This window comes from Penaeus monodon, chromosome 37 (assembly GCF_015228065.2).
Source record: "Penaeus monodon isolate SGIC_2016 chromosome 37, NSTDA_Pmon_1, whole genome shotgun sequence".
Taxonomy (NCBI): Eukaryota; Metazoa; Arthropoda; class Malacostraca; order Decapoda; family Penaeidae; genus Penaeus; species Penaeus monodon.
The window spans coordinates 4,888,207-4,907,424 of NC_051422.1; the positions used below are offsets into that span (position 1 = coordinate 4,888,207).

At 48.8% G+C, this 19,218-nt stretch overlaps 1 protein-coding gene across 1 annotated transcript in view; it reads right to left on the bottom strand.

The window, feature by feature from the left end:
- Positions 1–18,221: 18,221 nt before the first annotated feature.
- The window catches only part of LOC119596174, a 26,632-nt gene continuing 25,635 nt past the window's right edge, over positions 18,222–19,218 (bottom strand). The window contains exon 6 of the mRNA XM_037945352.1: positions 18,222–18,356. Within this exon, the coding sequence (XP_037801280.1) occupies positions 18,222–18,356 (135 nt within the window). The remainder of the gene's footprint in view (positions 18,357–19,218) is intronic.

Genomic DNA, 19,218 nt, shown 5'->3' on the forward strand with positions numbered 1-19,218 from the left:
AAAGAAAGAAAGAAAGAAAGAGAAACAGAGAGAAAGAAAGAAAGAAAGAAAGAGAAACAGAGAAGAAAGAAAAGAAAACAGAGGAAAGAAAGAAAAGAAACAGAGAGAAAGAAAGAAAGAAAGAGAAACAGAGAGAAAACAGGGAGAAAGAGAGATTGAAAATTTTGAAAAAATAAGAAGAAAAAATTTGTTTAACAATTACTTACCAATTCCATTCTCTCCTTCCTTTGAGGGTCTCCTTCAGGTTTTTCCTGAAAATAAGAAATGTAACTTTTTTTTTTACAAGAAGCAGTGATAATCTCAAAGATAGATTATGCGTTACTAAACATCTGACCCATTTTCATTATATTTGACTACCCTTAGGGAAGAATTTTCCTTCGCTATCTGGTTCCCTTTGTCCTTCTCTCTCATTCACAATATTTCTCTTTCTCTCTTTCCCTTTCTTTCTCTCTTGAAAATCATAATTGAGAAGCAGTATGTATGTACATTAAAAAAAAAAAAAAAAAAAATGGCATAGAGGATGGAACGCTTAGTTTCGGACGGATGGGTAAAAGAGAGAGAGAGAGAGTGGGCGGGTACACGCGGACGTAACACGCGCGTGCATGAAATGATAAAAATAAAAACTCAGTGACAAAGAGGAGCGGAAAAGTGGGCCGACACGCCAACGAGCGCGAGAGCAGGTGTGTATGCGAGCTTCTAGAAGCTATCAAACTTCCGTATAGCAACATGCTTGTACATAAGAAAAAAAAAAAAAAAATCACTTACATGGAGGGGTTGAACGAACGAGCGAGCGAGCAGGTGTGAACGATACCTATTGGCTAACATATTTTCAGCTCAAATCCATAATTGCCGCGTGGGTAAAAGTAATAATATTAGTGATAATAACAACAACAACAACAGCAATAATAATAATAATAATAATAATAATAATAATAATAATAATAATAATAATAATAATAATAATGATAATAATAATAATAATAATAATAATAATAATAATAATAATAATAATAATAATAATAATGAAACAGGCTTTACCTACCGACCGACCATGAAACAATTGCGAGAAAAAAAAATAAAACTTGAATGCATTGTGGAATTACTTAGTTGGCAACCTATGTAGATTCGATTTTGGAGGTGGGGAGAGGCATATTTGATAGGGAGAGAATGAATAGGTGTGTTGAAGGGAGTGTTATAGGAGTCAGTAGTAACACAGAGGAGTAATTCTGTTCTCTCTGTCTAGAACATGGGGATTTATCCTGTTCAAATGATTGGAGGAATGCAGTTTCAAGGTTAGATAATCATTAACTCTGCACTTTTCACGAACGGAGGCGAGAAAAGTATTCCCCCTGATGTCGCTCTTTTGTCCGCCTCTTCCTCATTCCGCCCGATTGTTGACGCAATACAGTGTTTCTCAACCCTGGGGTCGGGTCCCCAAATGGGGTCACCAAACGTTTTCTTGTGGTCTACAAGATCTCAAACCGTTATCTATTCTAAGTAGACACGTCATCGATAGTCTTGATAACGACCGACAAAAATATTAGACAGATTTAGTTTTAAAAAGTAGAATGTAATATTTCGCAATCCATGGGAATTTAGGCAAAAAGATTTGACAACGTAAAGGTAGTAACTACCCCTTCTCCCACCTTATTCATAATAACGTAAAAGTTTCTGATCTCGTAGATGTTATCAAATTTTTTGAAGAACACTGGACCAAAGTTTTCTACCCTCACCCTCCTCATCCCCTGTTCACTTACAAAATTCAAGAAATTGATACCTGGAGTCAAGGGAGTTGGAGTGAAGAGTGGGAGGGGAGGAGGAGGGGGAGTGAAAAGTGGGAGGGGAGGAGGAGGGGAGTGAAGAGTGGGAGGAGAAGAGAGGGAGTGAAGAGTGGGAGTGAGAGGAGAAGGGGGATTGAAGATGGGAGGAGGTGGAATGAAGAGTGGGAGAGAGAAGAGGAGGGAGAGTGAAGAGTGCGAGGAGGAGGAGGAGGAGGAGTGAAGAGGGGGAGGGGGAGGGGGAGTGAAGAGTGGGAGGCAAGGAGGAGAGGGAGTGAAGAGTGGGAGGGGGAGGAGAAAGAGTAGTGAAGAGGGGAGGGGGAGTGAAAAATGGGAGGGGGAGGAGGAGGGGGAGTGAAGAGTGGGAGGGGGAGGAGGAGAGGGAGTGAAGAGTGGGAGGGGGAGGAGGGGGGGGAGTGAAAAATGGGAGGGGGAGGAGGAGGGGGAGTGAAGAGTGGGAGGGGGAGGAGGAGGGGGAATGAAGGGTGGGAGGGGGAGGAGGAGGGGGAGTGAAGACTGGGAGGGGAGGAGGAGGAGTAATGAAGACTGGGAGGGGGAGGAGGAGGGGGAGCGAAGACTGGGAGGGGGAGGAGGAGGGGGGGAGGGGGAGCGAAGACTAGGAGGGGGAGTGAAGACTGGGAGGGGGAGGAGGAGGGGGAGCGAAGACTGGGAGGGGAGGAGGAGGAGTAATGAAGAGTGGGAGGGGGAGGAGGAGGGGGAGCGAAGACTAGGAGGGGGAGTGAAGAGGGGGAGGGGGAGACTGGGAGGGGGAGGAGGAGGGGGAGTGAAGAGTGGGAGGGGAAGAGAGGGAGTGAAGAGTGGGAGTGAGGGGAGGAGGGGGAATGAAGAGTGGGAGGGGATGAGGAGGGGGAGTGATGAGTGGGAGGGAGGGGAGGAGGAGAATTGAAGAGGGGGAGGAGGAGGGGGAACGAAGAGTGGGAGGGGAGGAGGAGGGGGAGTGAAGCGGGGGAGGGGGAGGAGGAGGGGGATGAAGACTGGGAGAGGGAGGAGGAGTTAAGACTGGGAAGGGAGGAGGAGGGGGGATGAAAACTGGGAGGGGGAGGAGGAGTTAAGACTGGGAGGGGAGGAGGAGGGGAAGCGAAGACTGGAGGGGGAGGAGGAGGGGGAGTGAAAACTGGGAGGGGGAGGAGGAGTTAAGACTGGGAGGGGAGGAGGAGGGGGAGCGAAGACTGGGAGGGGGAGGAGGAGGGGGAGTGAAAACTGGGAGGGGGAGGAGGAGGGGGAGTGAAAACTGGGAGGGGGAGGAGGAGGAGGAGTTAAGACTGGGAGGGGAGGAGGAGGGGGAGCGAAGACTGGGAGGGGGAGGAGGAGGGGGAGTGAAGACTGGGAGGGGGAGGAGGAGGGGGAGCGAAGACTGGGATGGGGAGGAGGAGGGGGAGTGAAGACTGGGAGGGGGAGGAGGAGTTAAGACTGGGAGGGGAGGAGGAGGGGGAGTGAAGACTGGGAGGGGGAGGAGGAGGGGGAGTGAAGACTGGGAGGGGGAGGAGGAGGGGGAGTGAAGACTGGGAGGGGGAGGAGGAGGGGGAGCGAAGACTGGGAGGGGGAGGAGGAGGGGGAGCAAAGACTGGGAGGGGGAGGAGGAGGGGGAGTGAAGACTGGGAGGGGGAGGAGGAGTTAAGACTGGGAGGGGAGGAGGAGGGAGAGCGAAGACTGGGAGGGGAGGAGGAGGGGGAGCGAAGACTGGGAGGGAGAGGAGGAGGGGGAGTGAAAACTGGGAGGGGGAGGAGGAGGGGGAGCGAAGACTGGGAGGGGAGGAGGGGGAGTGAAGACTGGGAGGGGGGAGGAGGGGGAGTGAAAACTGGGAGGGGGAGGAGGAGGGGGAGTGAAGACTGGGAGGGGGAGGAGGAGGGGGAGCGAAAACTGGGAGGGGGGAGGAGGGGAGCGAAGACTGAGAGGGGGAGGAGGAGGGGGAGTGAAAACTGGGAGGGGGAGGAGGAGTTAAAGGGACTGGGAGGGGAGGAGGAGGGGGAGCGAAGACTGGGAGGGGGAGGAGGAGTGAAGACTGGGAGGGGGAGGAGGAGGGGGAGCGAAGACTGGGAGGGGGAGGAGGAGGGGGAGTGAAAACTGGGAGGGGGAGGAGGAGGGGGAGTGAAGACTGGGAGGGGAGGAGGAGGGGGAGCGAAAGACTGGGAGGGGGAGGAGGAGGGGGAGTGAAGACTGGGAGGGGGAGGAGGAGGGGGAGTGAAGACTGGGAGGGGGAGGAGGAGGGGGAGTGAAGACTGGGAGGGGGAGGAGGAGGGGGAGCGAAGACTGGGAGGGGGAGGAGGAGGGGGAGTGAAGACTGGGAGGGGGAGGAGGAGGGGGAGCGAAGACTGGGAGGGGGAGGAGGAGGGGGAGTGAAGACTGGGAGGGGGAGGAGGAGGGGGAGTGAAGACTGGGAGGGGAAGAGGAGGGGGAGCGAAGACTGGGAGGGGGAGGAGGAGGGGGAGTGAAAGACTGGGAGGGGAGGAGGAGGGGGAGTGAAAACTGGGAGGGGGAGGAGGAGGGGGATTGAAAACTGGGAGGGGGAGGAGGAGGGGGAGTGAAGACTGGGAGGGGGAGGAGGAGGGGGAGTGAAAACTGGGAGGGGGAGGAGGAGGGGGAGCGAAGACTGGGAGGGGGAGGAGGAGGGGGAGCGAAGACTGAGAGGGGGAGGAGGAGGGGGAGTGAAGACTGGGAGGGGGAGGAGGAGGGGGAGTGAAGACTGGGAGGGGGAGGAGGAGGGGGAGGAAGAGGGGGAGTGAAGACTGGGAGGGGGAGGAGGAGGGGGAGCGAAGACTGGGATGGGGAGGAGGAGGGGGAGTGAAGACTGGGAGGGGGAGGAAGAGGGGGAGCGAAGACTGGGAGGGGGAGGAGGAGGGGAGCGAAGACTGAGAGGGGGAGGAGGAGGGGGAGTGAAAACTGGGAGGGGGAGGAGGAGGGGGAGCGAAGACTGGGAGGGGGAGGAGGAGGGGGAGCGAAGACTGAGAGGGGGAGGAGGAGGGGAGCGAAGACTGGGATGGGGAGGAGGAGGGGGAGTGAAAACTGGGATGGGGAGGAGGAGGGGAGTGAAAGACTGGGAGGGGAGGAGGAGGGGGAGCGAAGACTGGGAGGGGGAGGAGGAGTGAAGACTGGGAGGGGGAGGAGGAGGGGGAGTGAAGACTGGGAGGGGGAGGAGGAGGGGGAGCGAAGACTGGGAGGGGGAGGAGGAGGGGGAGTGAAGACTGGGAGGGGGAGGAGGAGGGGGAGTGAAGACTGGGAGGGGGACGAGGAGGGGGAGTGAGACTGGGAGGGGGAGGAGGAGGGGGGAGGAGGGGGAGCGAAGACTGGGATGGGGAGGAGGAGGGGGAGTGAAAACTGGGAGGGGGAGGAGGAGGGGGAGTGAAAACTGGGAGGGGGAGGAGGAGGGGGAGTGAAGACTGGGAGGGGGAGGAAGAGGGGGAGCGAAGACTGGGAGGGGGAGGAGGAGGGGGAGCGAAGACTGAGAGGGGGAGGAGGAGGGGGAGTGAAAACTGGGAGGGGGAGGAGGAGGGGGAGGAAGACTGGGAGGGGGAGGAGGAGGGGAGTGAAAACTGGGAGGGGGAGGGGGGAGGGGGAGTGAAGACTGGGAGGGGGAGGAAGAGGGGGAGTGAAAACTGGGATGGGGAGGAGGAGGGGGAGTGAAGACTGGGAGGGGAGGAGGAGGGGGAGCGAAGACTGGGAGGGGGAGGAGGAGTGAAGACTGGGAGGGGGAGGAGGAGGGGGAGTGAAAACTGGGATGGGGAGGAGGAGGGGGAGTGAAGACTGGGAGGGGGAGGAGGAGGGGGAGCGAAGACTGGGATGGGGAGGAGGAGGGGGAGTGAAGACTGGGAGGGGGAGGAGGAGGGGGAGTGAAGACTGGGAGGGGGAGGAGGAGGGGGAGGAGGAGGGGGAGCGAAGACTGAGAGGGGGAGGAGGAGGGGGAGTGAAGACTGGGAAGGGGAGGAGGGGGGGAGTGAAGACTGGGAGGGGAGGAGGAGGAGGAGGAGGAGGAGGAGGAGGAGGAGGAGGGGGGGGGAGCGAAGACTGGGAGGGGGGAGGAAGAGGAGGAGGAGGAGGAGGAGGAGGAGGGGGGGGAGCGAAGATGGGAGGGGGGAGGAAGAGGAGGAGGAGGAGGTGGTGGTGGGAGGAGGAGGAGGAGGAGGAGGAGGAGAAGAGGAGGAGGAGGGGGAGCGATGACTGGGAGGGGGAGGAGGAGGAGGAGGGAAGAGTGGGAGGAGGAGGAGGAGTAGAAGGAGCAAAGAGCGAAAGAGGGAGGAGGAGGAGGAAGAAGAAGAGGAAGAGGAAGAGGAAGAGGAAGAGGAGGAGGAGGAGAAGGGGGAGCGAAGAGTTGGAGGGGGAGGGGGAGGAGGAGGAGTAGGAAGAAGAGGAGGAGAAGGTGGAGGAGGAGGAGGAGGAAAGGGGGGGGAGCAAAGAGTAATAGGAAGAGGAGAAGGAGGAGGAGCGCAGAGTGGGAGGGGAAAGAGAGGGAGAAGGAGAAGTAGTAGGAGGAGGAAGAGGAAGAGGAAGAAGTGCAGGAGGAGGGGCAAAGAGCGAGAGAGGGAGGAGGAGGAAGAGGAATAGGAAGAGGAAGAGGAGGAGGAGAAGGAGGAGCGAAGAGTGAGAGGGGGAGGAGGAGGAGGAGGAGGAGGAGGAGGAGGACGAGAGGAGGAAGATGAGGAGGAGAAGGAGGAGCGAAGAGTGGGAGGGGGAGGAGGAGAAGGTGGAGGAGGAGGAGGAGGAGCAAAGAGTGGGAGGGGGATAAGGGAGGAGGAGGAGGAAGATATGGAGGAGGAGGAGGAGGAGAGAAGAATGGGATGATGATGAGGAGGAGGAGGAGGGAGAGCGAAGGGTGGGAGGAGGAGAAGGAGAAGGAGGAGGAGGAGGAGCAAATAATGGGAGGGAGAGTAGTAGGAGCAGGAAGAGGAAGAGGAAGAGGAGAAGGAGAACATACATACATATACAGTTTATATACACATACACACATAAACATACATACCTATACACAAACATATGTATATACACATACATATACATAAACGCACACATATATACATATATATATGAATACACTTTTACACATATACATACATATACATGTACATACACACATATACACACACACAAAAATATGCTTATATTTGAGCCTATAGTTGGATGCACCCAACACCTACAGTTGCAGGAGGGGAGGAAGGATGAAGATGAGGAGGAGGAGGAGAAGGAGGAGCAAAGAATGGGAGGGGGAGTAGTAAGAGGAAGAGGAAGAAGAGGAAGAGGAGGAGGAGAAGGAAGGGAAGAGTGTGGGGGGAGGAGGGGGAGGAGGAGGAGAGGAGGGGGGAGGAGGGGGGGAGGAGAAGGGGAGAAGGAGGGGGAGTGAAGACTGAGAGGAGGAGGAGGAGGGGGAGCGAAGACTGGTAGGGGGGAGGAGGAGGAGTAGGAGGAGGAGGAGGTGGGTGAGGAGGAGGAGGGGGAGCGAAGACTGGGAGGGGGGAGGAGGAGGAAGAGGAGGAGGAGGAGGAGGTGGAGGAGGAGGAGGAGGAGGAAGAGGAGTAGGAGGAGGAGGAGGGAAGAGTGGGAGGAGGAGGAGGAGTAGAAGGAGCAAAGAGCGAAAGAGGGAGGCGGAAGAGGACGAAGAAGAGGATGAGGAATAGGAAGAGGAGGAGAAGGGGGAGCGAAGAGTTGGAGGGGGAGGGGGAGGAGGAGGAGTAGGAAGAAGAGGAGGAGAAGGTGGAGGAGGAGGAGGAGGAGGAGGAGGAGGAGGAGGAGGAGGAGGAGGAGGAGAAGGATGAAGATGATGATGATTAGGAGAAGGATGGGCAAAGAATGGGAGGGAGAGTAGTAGGAGGAGGAAGAGGAAGAGGAAGAAGAGCAGGAGGAGGGGCAAAGAGCGAGAGAGGGAGGAGGAGGAAGAGGAACAGCAGCAGAAGGAGGAGGAGGAGGAGGGGGAGCGAAGACTGGGAGGGGGGAGGGGGAGATGGAGGAGAAGGAGGAGGAGGAGGAGGAGAAGGTGGAGGAGAAGGAGGAGGAGGAGGAGGAGGAGGAGGAGGAGGAGGAGGAGGAGGAGGCGGAGGAGGAGGAGGAAGGGGAGGAGGTGGAGGGGGAGCGAAGGGTGGGAGGAGGAGGAGGAGGAGGGAGGAGCAAAGAGTGGGAGAGGGATAAGGGAAGAGGAGGAGGAGGAGGTGAGGAGGAGGAGGAGGAGGAGGAAGAGGAGCAAAAGGAGGGAGGAGGAGGAGGAGGAGGAGGAGGAGGAGGAGGAGGAGAAGGAGAAGGAGGAGGAGGAGGAGGAGCAAATAATGGGAGGGAGAGTAGTAGGAGCAGGAAGAGGAAGAGGAAGAGGAGAAGGAGAACATACATACATATACAGTTTATATACACATACCACACATAAACATACATACCTATACACAAAACTATGTATATACACATACATATACATAAACGCACACATATATACATATATATATGAATACACTTTTACACATATACATACATATACATGTACATACACACATATACACACACACAAAAATATGCTTATATTTGAGCCTATAGTTGGATGCACCCAACACCTACAGTTGCAGGAGGGGAGGAAGGATGAAGATGAGGAGGAGGAGGAGGAGGAGGAGCAAAGAGCGAGAGGGGAGGAGGAGGAAGAGAAAGAGGAAAAGGAAGAGGAAGAGGAGGAGGAGAAGGAAGAGCGAAGAGTGTGAGGGGGAGGAGGGGGAGGAGGAGGAAGAGGAGGAGGAGGAGGAGGAGGAGCAGCAGCAGCAGCAGCAGCAACAGAAGGAGGATGAGGAGGGAGGAGTGAAGACTGGGAGGGGGAGGAGGAGGGGGAGTGAAGACTGGGAGGGGAGGAGGAGGAGGAGGAGGAGGAGGAGGAGGAGGAGGGGGAGCGAAGACTGGTAGGGGGGAGGAGGAGGAGTAGGAGGAGGAGGAGGTGGGTGAGGAGGAGGAGGAGGAGGAGGAGGAGGAGGAGGAGGAGAGGAGGAGGAGGAGGAGGAGGAGGAGGAGGAGGTGGAGGAGGAGGAGGAGGGGGAGCGAAGACTGGGAGGGGGGAGGAAGAGGAGGAGGAGGAGGTGGAGGAGGAGGAGGAGGAGAGGAGCAGGAGTAGGAGGAGGAGGAGCGAAGAGTTGGAGGGGGAGGGGGAGGAGGAAAGGGGGGGGGGAGCAAAGAGTAATAGGAGGAGGAGGAGGAGGAGGAGGAGGAGCAGGAGGAGGAATGGGAGGAAGAGGAAGAGGAAGAGGAAAAGGAAGATGAGGAGGAGAAGGAGGAGCGAAGAGTGGGAGGGGGGGAGGAGGAGGAGGAGGAGGAGAGAAGAATGGGATGATGTTGAGGAGGAGGAGGAGGAGGAGGAAGAGGAGCAAAAGGAGGGAGGAGGAAGAGGAGGAGGAGGAGAAGGTGGAGGAGAAGGAGGAGGAGGAGGAGGAGAAGGTAGAGGAGAAGGAGGAGGAGAAGGAGGAGGAGGAGGAGGAGGAGGAGGAGGAGGAGTAGGAGAAGGAGAAGGAGGAAGAGGAGGAGCAAATAATGGGAGGGAGAGTAGTAGGAGCAGGAAGAGGAAGAGGAAGAGGAGAAGGAGAACATACATATATATACAGTTTATATACACATACACACATAAACATACATACCTATACACAAACATATGTATATACACATACATATACATAAACGCACACATATATACATATATATATGAATACACTTTTACACATATACATACATATACATGTACATACACACATATACACACACACAAAAATATGCTTATATTTGAGCCTATAGTTGGATGCACCCAACACCTACAGTTGCAGGAGGGGAGGAAGGATGAAGATGAGGAGGAGGAGGAGAAGGAGGAGCAAAGAATGGGAGGGGGAGTAGTAAGAGGAAGAGGAAGAAGAGGGGGAGGAGGTGGAGGAGGAGGAGGAGGAGGAGGGGGAGGAGGAGGAGGAAGAGGAGGAGGAAAGGGGGGAGCGAAGAGTGAGAGGAGGAGGAAGAGGAGGAGGAAAGGGGGGAGCGAAGAGTGAGAGGAGGAGGAAGAGGAAGAGGAAGAAGAAGAGGAGGAGGAGGAGCAAAGAGCGAGAGAGGGAGGAGGAGGAAGAGGAAACGGAAGAGGAAGAGGAAGGGGAAGAGGAGAAGGAAGAGCGAAGAGTGGGAAGAGGAGCAGGAGGAGGAGTAAGAGGATGAGAAGGAGCGGGAGGAGAAGAAGGATGAAGATGATGAGGAGGAGGAGAAGGAAGAGCAAAGAATGGGCGGGAAAAAAGGACTTACTTTTTCACAGCATTCCTTCCAAGATGAGTAGCGGTCGAGGTACGGTTCGTACCAGGGCCGTGTTGATGCAGAACTGCCTTCTCCGGGACCATCATCCTTCTTCCGCTTCTTCTCAGGTGACTGCTGCGGGGCTTCTTCTTTCTTGGTAGTACTAGGTTGTGGCTCTTCTTTTGTGGCCATATTTGTCTTTATTATCCCACTTCACTAAGAAATAGTTAAAGTCTCAATTCACTGTGTCGTCGACTTCAGATCCGTCTTTCCTGGACCGAAGCCGGCGTGATTCTGACGCCAAGCGAACGCCACGCGCCCATGCGGGATGTACTGCCATCAGCATTTCCCTTAAACATGTCAAGAGGTTACGCAATGGCTCATGGGGCACTGATTGTTGTGTTAGGATGTTTTAGAAACAGTTACAAGCTTGTAACCTTGCTTTTCCGCGACGTAGATTTGTGGTAGATAACATCCAATGTCCCGATACCAACAAAATTTAGAGATCGGATAAAAACTGTTCGCGAATAGCGGTAGGGGGATTTTTTCTTTCTTTCTTTCTTTCTTTCTTTTTTTTCTTTTAGATAAATGCAGTTGAAATTTGTGAATATTTCCGTTAATTATCTGTCAGTATCCTTCAAAAGTATTTTTTGAACTGATTACCATAGAAACTACATTGATTTTCCTTTAAAACATTGTAAATCACTAGAAACTATGTTGATTGGTTCTCGAATTATGATAAAGATGACATATTTTCCCCCTAAGAAAAGGGGGAATGTAATGTTGCTAACCTAACTTGGCCATAAATGTGCTGCTGATGGTCTCACGCCACTTGTATTACTGTTTTCGTCTATGTACATGTATTTATATATGAAATTATGCTTGCATGGATGTACATCTACACATGTGTACATGTACATTGTACATGTGTACATTTATACACATGTGTGTAAATACATGTACACATGGTGTGTGTGTGTGTGTGCATGTACACATGTACTGATGTGTGTAGATATGAGTGCATGTGTGTAAACGCGTGTATGTGTGTCTAAATGTGTATTTATGTATATATACATATGTACGTTTATGTGCACATTCGTCTGAGAAGAAGAAGTCACATGTAACACACAAGTTCATATTGTATGTCTACACGTGTGTATGTTTGTGCACAAGTATGTATTGTATGTGTACATGTATATACATGTGTATGCACACGTGTACGCATGTGTGTACGCATGTATAAACAGAGGCTGTGAAGCTGTTTTAGTAGGCCTAAATATGTGGGCCTATAATGCATTAGCACCTAGGGCGAGACAGTATTCCAAGATGTCAATAAGGAGGGTATCGCCACCCAACTCTTTGTTGCTAGGTTCAGCTGTAGGCCTAGAAAGCCCACGGGAGAGTGAGAGTGGCTGATCGGCGGTTGAGAGGTGTGGGGTTACGCCCTTGTGTGACTGCCTAATTTTTCGCGGCCGGACCTAATAATCGGATGGGTAATTCTCCATTCGTATACCTATTAAAAAATGGTATAACTCATTTTCAACCTCTTCAGCCCGATCCCCCCCCCCCCCACTCCCGCTTCACCCCGCTGCGGGACGGTCCCCTTAACGCTGTTATTACCCTGTTTATCACTGTCTTTGTGTGTCTGTCAGCCAACCTGTCTGTCTATTATATATACATACATTCATATATATATATGTGTATACATATATATACATATATATAAATATATATATATATATATATATATATATATATATATATATATATATATATACAAGAAGAAAAGAGGGGGGGGAGGAGAAGAGGAATAAGGAAGGAAAAGAAGTGAAACAAGTAACGATTTGAAGGAAGAAGTCAGACGTAGAGGTGACTGGTTTGGGGACGGGAAAGAAGGAAGAGAAGGAAGAGGAGGAGGAGGAGGAAGAGGAAGAGGAAGGGGAAAAAGAGGAGGAGGAAGAGGTAGAGAAGGAAAAGAGGAAGAAATGGCGGCAGACGAAAGAGAAGAAGAGAACGAAGACGAAGAAGAAAAGGGTGAGAAGGAAAAAGGAGCAGAATGAAAAGGGAGAGATACAGAGACAGAGAGAAAAAGGTGATTAGATACATAGGTTATTTCTACATAAGTATTTAAGAGTACAAGTTTGTTTTTATTTTATTTTTTCTTTTCTTATTATTACAGTTATCATCGTTATTCTTTTTTGGGTTCGCTGAGCGACACTAACTTTCTGACAGACTAAACATCAATATGAACTATAATTACAATACCGGTAAAGCAGCTCCACAAGCAAGGAACTTTAATACAACTAGTCAGGGAATAAATATAATGTGTTAGATAAATGAGAGGTTAATTAAATACTAAGATGAAAAAGCGTAAGACATTTTAAGTAGGTAAATTGCCAGGTAGAGCTAACAGTATAAGACGTATTAACACCGAAGCAAAACACAAATGTCAAAGTGTTAAACAAAAAAGCTTAATCTTTCAAAATTCACATAAACATAAGTTGTGCTTGAAGGACTTCCACAGGATTTGTGTATATTTGGAATATCAGTATCTATAAAAATGGTATATCAAAAAGATTGGTGCAATATCATAAGGCGAAACCATTAATTCGTACAAACAGGTAGAAAACATACGTTAGTAATTTAGGTCATGGAATAATAACTTTTTCTTGTAGACAGCACACGTCATAGTTGTAAGAAATATATTACAACATTGGTTATTTTATTTCCGAGAGGAGATTTAAATGCACACAAGGAGAGAAACCTTCACTGTCGCATCGTTGAAAGAGCGAGTGACGTCAAAAAATGCGAGGTACGCACTCAATCATATGGAAACGCAGCTTTCTCACCCACCCTCTAGCCTTCTGGAGGGGGTGGCTGAGGAGGTCTGAGAATGTCTGTCCGTGTGCTGGAATTCCGTGACTTTAGTGTTCTGTCCCAGCTACGCTCGCGCTGTGTCAGGGATCCGTCGCTCATGAATGGTTAATAGTTAACAGATGGATTGCCCATCAAAGGCCATTGCAGAAAAGATATGAATGAGAATGAATATCGGTACAAGAGATGTATCTGAGCGGTTTCGATTATATCATATTATATATATATATATATATATATATATATATATATATATATATATATATATATATATATATATTTATATATATATATATATATATATATTATATATATATATATATATGTGTGTGTGTGTGTGTGTATGTGTGTGTGTGTGTGTCTGTGTGTGTGTGTGTGTGTGTGTGTGTGTGTGTGTATGTGTGTGTGCGTGTGTCTGTGTGCATGTGCATGTGTCTGTGTGCGTGTGCGTGTGCGTGTGCGTGTGCATGCGTGTACGTGTGCGTGTGCGTGTGCGTATGCGATATGATTGAAACCGGTCAAAGATATGTCTTCTCATCCATACCTTTTCCACATTAGTAGCAACGAATACGGATCATCAAAGGTCGCACATACTCTGATAAAGTATTGTGGAGAAAAGGGTAAAAATTATTAGAACAAAATGTGTTAGATGTCAAACAAAGGTGGCACAGCACTATAGGATAGTTAGGTAGCGGATAGCTACTTAGCGGGAGCTAATTTGGTAAGACGGGGATAAAGAAAGGGGGGAGGGGGGTTGAGGGCGGGTGTGGTAGAACGTTTACACTACCTGGTGTGATGAGTAAAGTGAGGAGACGTGGTCGGGATTGGCGTTTCTGGATTTTGAATGGAAGAAAGTTTTTTATGTATTTTTTGAAAAATTTCTGTCGCGTCAACATGTAAGGTTATTGGCGGCGTATTCAAAATATAGTGATAGGGTGGGCTTGGAGGCCACCCTATCCTAGGTAAGGAAGTTTTTTGGTTCATGAGACGATGTTTGTTATATAACCGAAGGTCACGTAGCATTATAATAAAGCATTGGGGTGAAAAATGAGTTAATGATTATGATAAGTGGACATAAGAGAATGAAGAGAAGGAAAAGGAAAGGGAGAGAAGAAAAGACCAAGCAAAATGAGTTGAAGCGAGGGCTGAGGACCAAGGTAGGGCTGATCCCCTAAATGGGCTGCAGTCCCCGTCTCCTAACCCCCCCTCTCCCTATGACAACGAGAGTGGTAGGGTGGTAAGGGGTTGGGGAAAGTAAGGCCTAGTTTGAATCTGAGAACTGCTACCTCAGGAATTATGAGAGCCACCGTAATTGGCACACGTGCTCTGTGCAGTCACTGTGCAGGGCCATTTGAATGGTCATGACCAGGTTGGGCACATAGAGGGCAACGGGCTGTTGAGCAACAGTCTTTAGCAGAGTGGCCAGAACAGCACGTTTCTGACATTAACGGGGAAGAGGTCAATATGGTCGGACAGGGTATATTGCAGCAACTTAGTAATACATAACTAGATGTACTGAATATGCTATACGCACACAGTATCCACCTGTAAGTGGACAGACTTTCTTTTACAATTTCATTCTTGTCGAACAAGAATAGATGTTCAAATTAAGATTTTTTTTTCTTTTTTGAAAAACTGGAGGATGTAATAAATCAGAACCATTTTTTTACGAAATTAAGAATTTATTTACAATGAAATCATGGTTAAATAAAATCATAGGGTAGAACAGCCACTACATAAAACAGTACAAATAATGTTCACAAATTTACACTAATCTTAAAAATGTCCGACTACGGGGAAAAAATTGCACGTAAGGTAAATTGCTAATTTTAGTAAATCTGTACTATGCAGTTATAGTAACACACATAATATAATGTTTTATCACAAATATATTCTTGGATTCAGTTCCCTTTTAAATAAAGTCTAAGCTTCGTTACATATATATGTATATATATATATATATATATATATATATATATATATATATATATATATATATATATATATGTGTGTGTGTGTGTGTGTGTGTGTGTGTGTGTGTGTGTGTGTGTGTGTGTGTGTGTGTATATATATATATAATTTTTGTACTAGCATGCACTGGGTGGGTAAGCCAGCCCAAGTCGGTGCCGGTCCCAGAACCGGGTAAATAGAGATGGTGACTCGATAAAAACACCGGGCGGAAGGCAATGGCAAACCACCGCTCTAAATTGCCAAGAAAATCATGACCGCGGTGGCCGAGTGGTTAGAGTATCGGACTCCAGACTGTCACGGCGGCAATCTGAGTTCGAGGGTTCGAGTCACCGGCCGGCGCGTTGTTGCCTTGGGCAAGGAACTTCACCTCGATTGCCTGCCTAGCCGCTGGGTGGCCAAGCCAGCCCAAGTCAGTGCTGGTCCCAAGCCCGGATAGAGAGAATGATTACCTAAAAGGTAACACCAGCACTCTCCGTGGAAAGGAACTGGGGACCCTACCATGTACTCACTCCAAGAGCATCACAACATGAAAATTATAATTAAGTATCATGCTGTGACCACGGCGGCTCAAACATGAACCTACCGTTTAAAAAAAATGCACCTAATTACATAAATAAACTCAAAATTCACTTCTTTCAGAAAATATAAGCATATGTTTTGCCAGAAGCCAATGTTGCCATATTGGTAAAAGTGGCTTTTGATTTTTTATTTATTATTATTATTATTATTTGGGGGGGGGGGGAGCTACTGCTTATTTATGACTCCTTGTAAAAATATGTTAATCATAATCATGATGATATCGGTGTCTATTTTAAATTTTGATTATATATTGAACTCCTAAAGACTGTCGGCTTGGGTCTCTGGTTTCACTCGTCCATTCATCCGCGTTTGCTTGTTCACATTCATTCATATTCTCCGTCACTCGCACTCGGACTCAATCTTTCATGATATTTATTCCTAAACCAACTCCCTCTCCCTCTCACTCTCTCTCTCTCTCTCTCTCTCTCTCTCTCTCTCTCTCTCTCTCTCTCTCTCTCCCTCTCTCTCCCTCTCTCTCTCGTTCTTACTCTCACTTTTTCACACGCTCGCTCACGCTCGTCCACACACACATACACTCGATCACATACTCTCTCTCTCTCTTGTCTCTCTCTTCTCTTTTTTCTCTCCTCTTGTTTCTCTCTCTTAGGTTGTTTCTCTCTTCTCTCTTCTCTCTCACGCCCCAATCACTCTTTCATCAGGTCCGCCCTTAGCTTCGGCAGGAGGCGTCGGCGGGCGTTGGTGAACCAGTGGGCCACCTGCTGCGTCGAGAGGCCCGTCCGGCGCACGAGCGTCGCCTTCTGCTCGTCGTCTAGGTAGGGATGGTCGCGGTGCTCCGTCAGCCACGCCGTCAGGACCTCGATGGCCTGGGGGAAGGGAGGGAGGAGGGGAAGAAGGGGGAGAAGGGGAGGTAAGGGAAGAGGGGAGGTGGGGGAAGAGGGGAGGAGGAGGGAGTGGGGGATGGGGAATAGGGGAAGAAGGGGAGGTGGGGGAAGAGGTGAGGAGGGGGAGAAGGGGAGGTAAGGGAAGAGGGGAGGAGGGGGTGGGGTATGGGGAGGAGGGGGAGAAGGGGAGGTGGGGAAGAGGGGAGGAGGAGGAGAAGGGGAGGTGGGGGAAGAAGGGAGGAGGGGGAGAAGGGGAGGTGGGGGAAGAGGAGAGAAGGGGAGGTGGGGGTAAGAGGGGAGATGGGGGAAGAGGGGAAGTGGGGAAGAGGAGGAGGGGTAGAAGGGGAGGAGGAGGTGGGGAGGGGGAGAAGGGGAGGAGGAGGAAGGGGGTGGGGGAAGAGGGGAGAAGGGGATGGGAAGGAGGGGGAGAAGAAAAGAAAAAGTTAGAAAAAGACATCAAGGTCACAAAGGAAGAAATAAAAAGCACAGTTTGCAGAGACAGTAAAGAAAATTGAATTCAAATCACACCTTGGGCAACACGCAAGGAATATTGCAAAAGTGGCTGATGTAAACATAGTCATATTGGGACACGAAGAAAAAGTTGCAGTAGATGCAATCGAGCGAAACAACGAAGAAATTGATTCTCAATATTCTCAAGGTCGTAAATTCCGAATTCTCAGAGCAGAATATCATAGCCCACAGGAGGTTGGGATTATTCGAAAACGGAAAGAAACGCCCTTTAAAGGGGACCTTCATGAACAAGCAAATGGTAACTGATGTAATAAAAAAAAGCCAAAGTCCTGGCCACAGATGAAGAATATAAGAAAATCTGGACAAGAGAAAATATGACCAAAGACGACAAGCAAAGCAAAACTAACGGAAGCAAAATGTATAGACAGACAATAGCGAAAGATTATATAGAACTAATTTATACAAATATAGATGTTTATGTTCGAAGTTACTAGAACTAGAAGCATTTATTGAAAGTAATAAACCAGATGTACTATGCATCACTGAACCCAAACTGGATCCCGCCGTAGACGATGTAACATTAGGACTCAGAGACTACAGTATTTGGAGAAAAGATAGGGCAAATGTAAATGGATGGGGGTAGCAATATCAACAAGAAAAGGATTGTTATAAAGGAGGTAGAGATTCAGCAAGATCCCATAGTAGAACTAAAGGCAATTGAGGTAGAAACAAACGGAGTAAATATGATAATAACCACAGTGTACATGCCACCTCATACATCGGTGTGATCACAAGAAAATTACCAAAAACTTATTCAAGAAACGTTAAAGAGCCTGGAAGAAGTGCTACAACTTTCGGAAACTAATGCAAAAGAAATTCTTGTAACAGGGGATTTTAATAGCAAAATTGACTGGGAAAGTTTCGATCCCAGAGCTCAGCCAGATTCGTGGAATGCAAAATTACTAGAAATCATAAATGAATGTTGTCTCTTCATACCAGGATAAGAGGGCTAGATAGACCGTCTATGCTTGACCTAATATTTACAAAGCATAAAGATGACATTAAGGATATGGAGTACTGCCCTCCTCTAGGAAAAAGTGATCATGTAGTAATTAAGTTGAAATACTGTCTGCTGAGATCCATGTCATATGAAAGGTATAAAGTAGGAAAAAATGAGTATACCCAAATCATGAGGGAGGCGAAATTAGACTTAGAAAAAGATATAATCAATAAACGTACAAACCAACTAAAGCTCATCTTTAACTACATAAATAGTAAGACTAAAAGTAAATCAAATCAGCGCCATGAAAGACGATAACATTGTTTATACTAAGGAAGAGGAAATGTGTGAAATCCTTAATGAGAAATTTCTGTCAGTGTTTCTTCAGTAGCCATACTTTGAAATGGCAAGTAACCGTACAAACGAAAATAAGAATATCGAAAATATCACACTCGAAAATAATGAAATAAAATGCTAGAGCTGATTGACAACATGAAGAGGGCATTCGTGTATGTGGTCGAAGACTTGGTAAAGATCATTACAGCCATCAATAAGACCTAGTCTCGAGTATGGTGCAGTAGTACACACCCAAAAAAGGATATAGATAAACTAGAAAATGTTCAAAGAGCAGCCACAAGATGAGCTACGAAGACTACTGAAAATAGGTCTTACTACTTTGGAAGAAGGAAGAAAAAGAGGTGACATGATAATGATGTTCAACTATATTACAGGAAGGGTGAAGTTAGACAAAGATGACTATGATTTTGAACATAAGAAGGACCAGAGGACACAGCAAAAAGTTGAAAGTAAAGGGAGGCGAGAAAGATGTCGGGAAGTTCAGTTTCCCAAAGAGAACTATTGAAACATGGAACAATTTTCCAAGAAATGTGTGTGCCAAAAATGTGCATCAGTTTAAAAAGTTATATGATCATTTAAATATAGCAGACGGGACCATCTGAGCTTAGCTCTTCTCCCGCATTGAAACTGGATAAGAACACACGCTCGCTCGCTCGTTCTCGCGGTGCTCTCGCGGTGGGGAGGGGTAAAGGGGGGGGGGGAGGTGGGGAAGGAGGAAAGAGGTGGGGAAGGAGGAAGAAGGTGGGGAAGGAGGTGAGGAAGAAAAAAGGAGGTGGGGAAGGAGGAAGAAGGAAGGAGGAAGGAGGAGGTGAGGGAGGGAGGAAGGAAGGAAGGAAAAGGAGGAGGAAGGGGGGGGAGCGAAAAGGAGAAATGAGGACAAGTTATATAGGTAATACTCAGAAAAAAATATAAATACTCAGAATAATATACAAAAACTCACAGCGATACTGTGAAGCAAAGCAGGTTTTCTCAAAGTATTCTTTGGAGGTTATGTAATTTCGTAAAAAAAATTTGTATCTCCACACCTCTATATCCTCATCATAAAAAAACAATTTTCTTTGCGCATTAGAAAAAAAATCCCTACGCACACTTTAATATAGTAATTAAGTAAAGC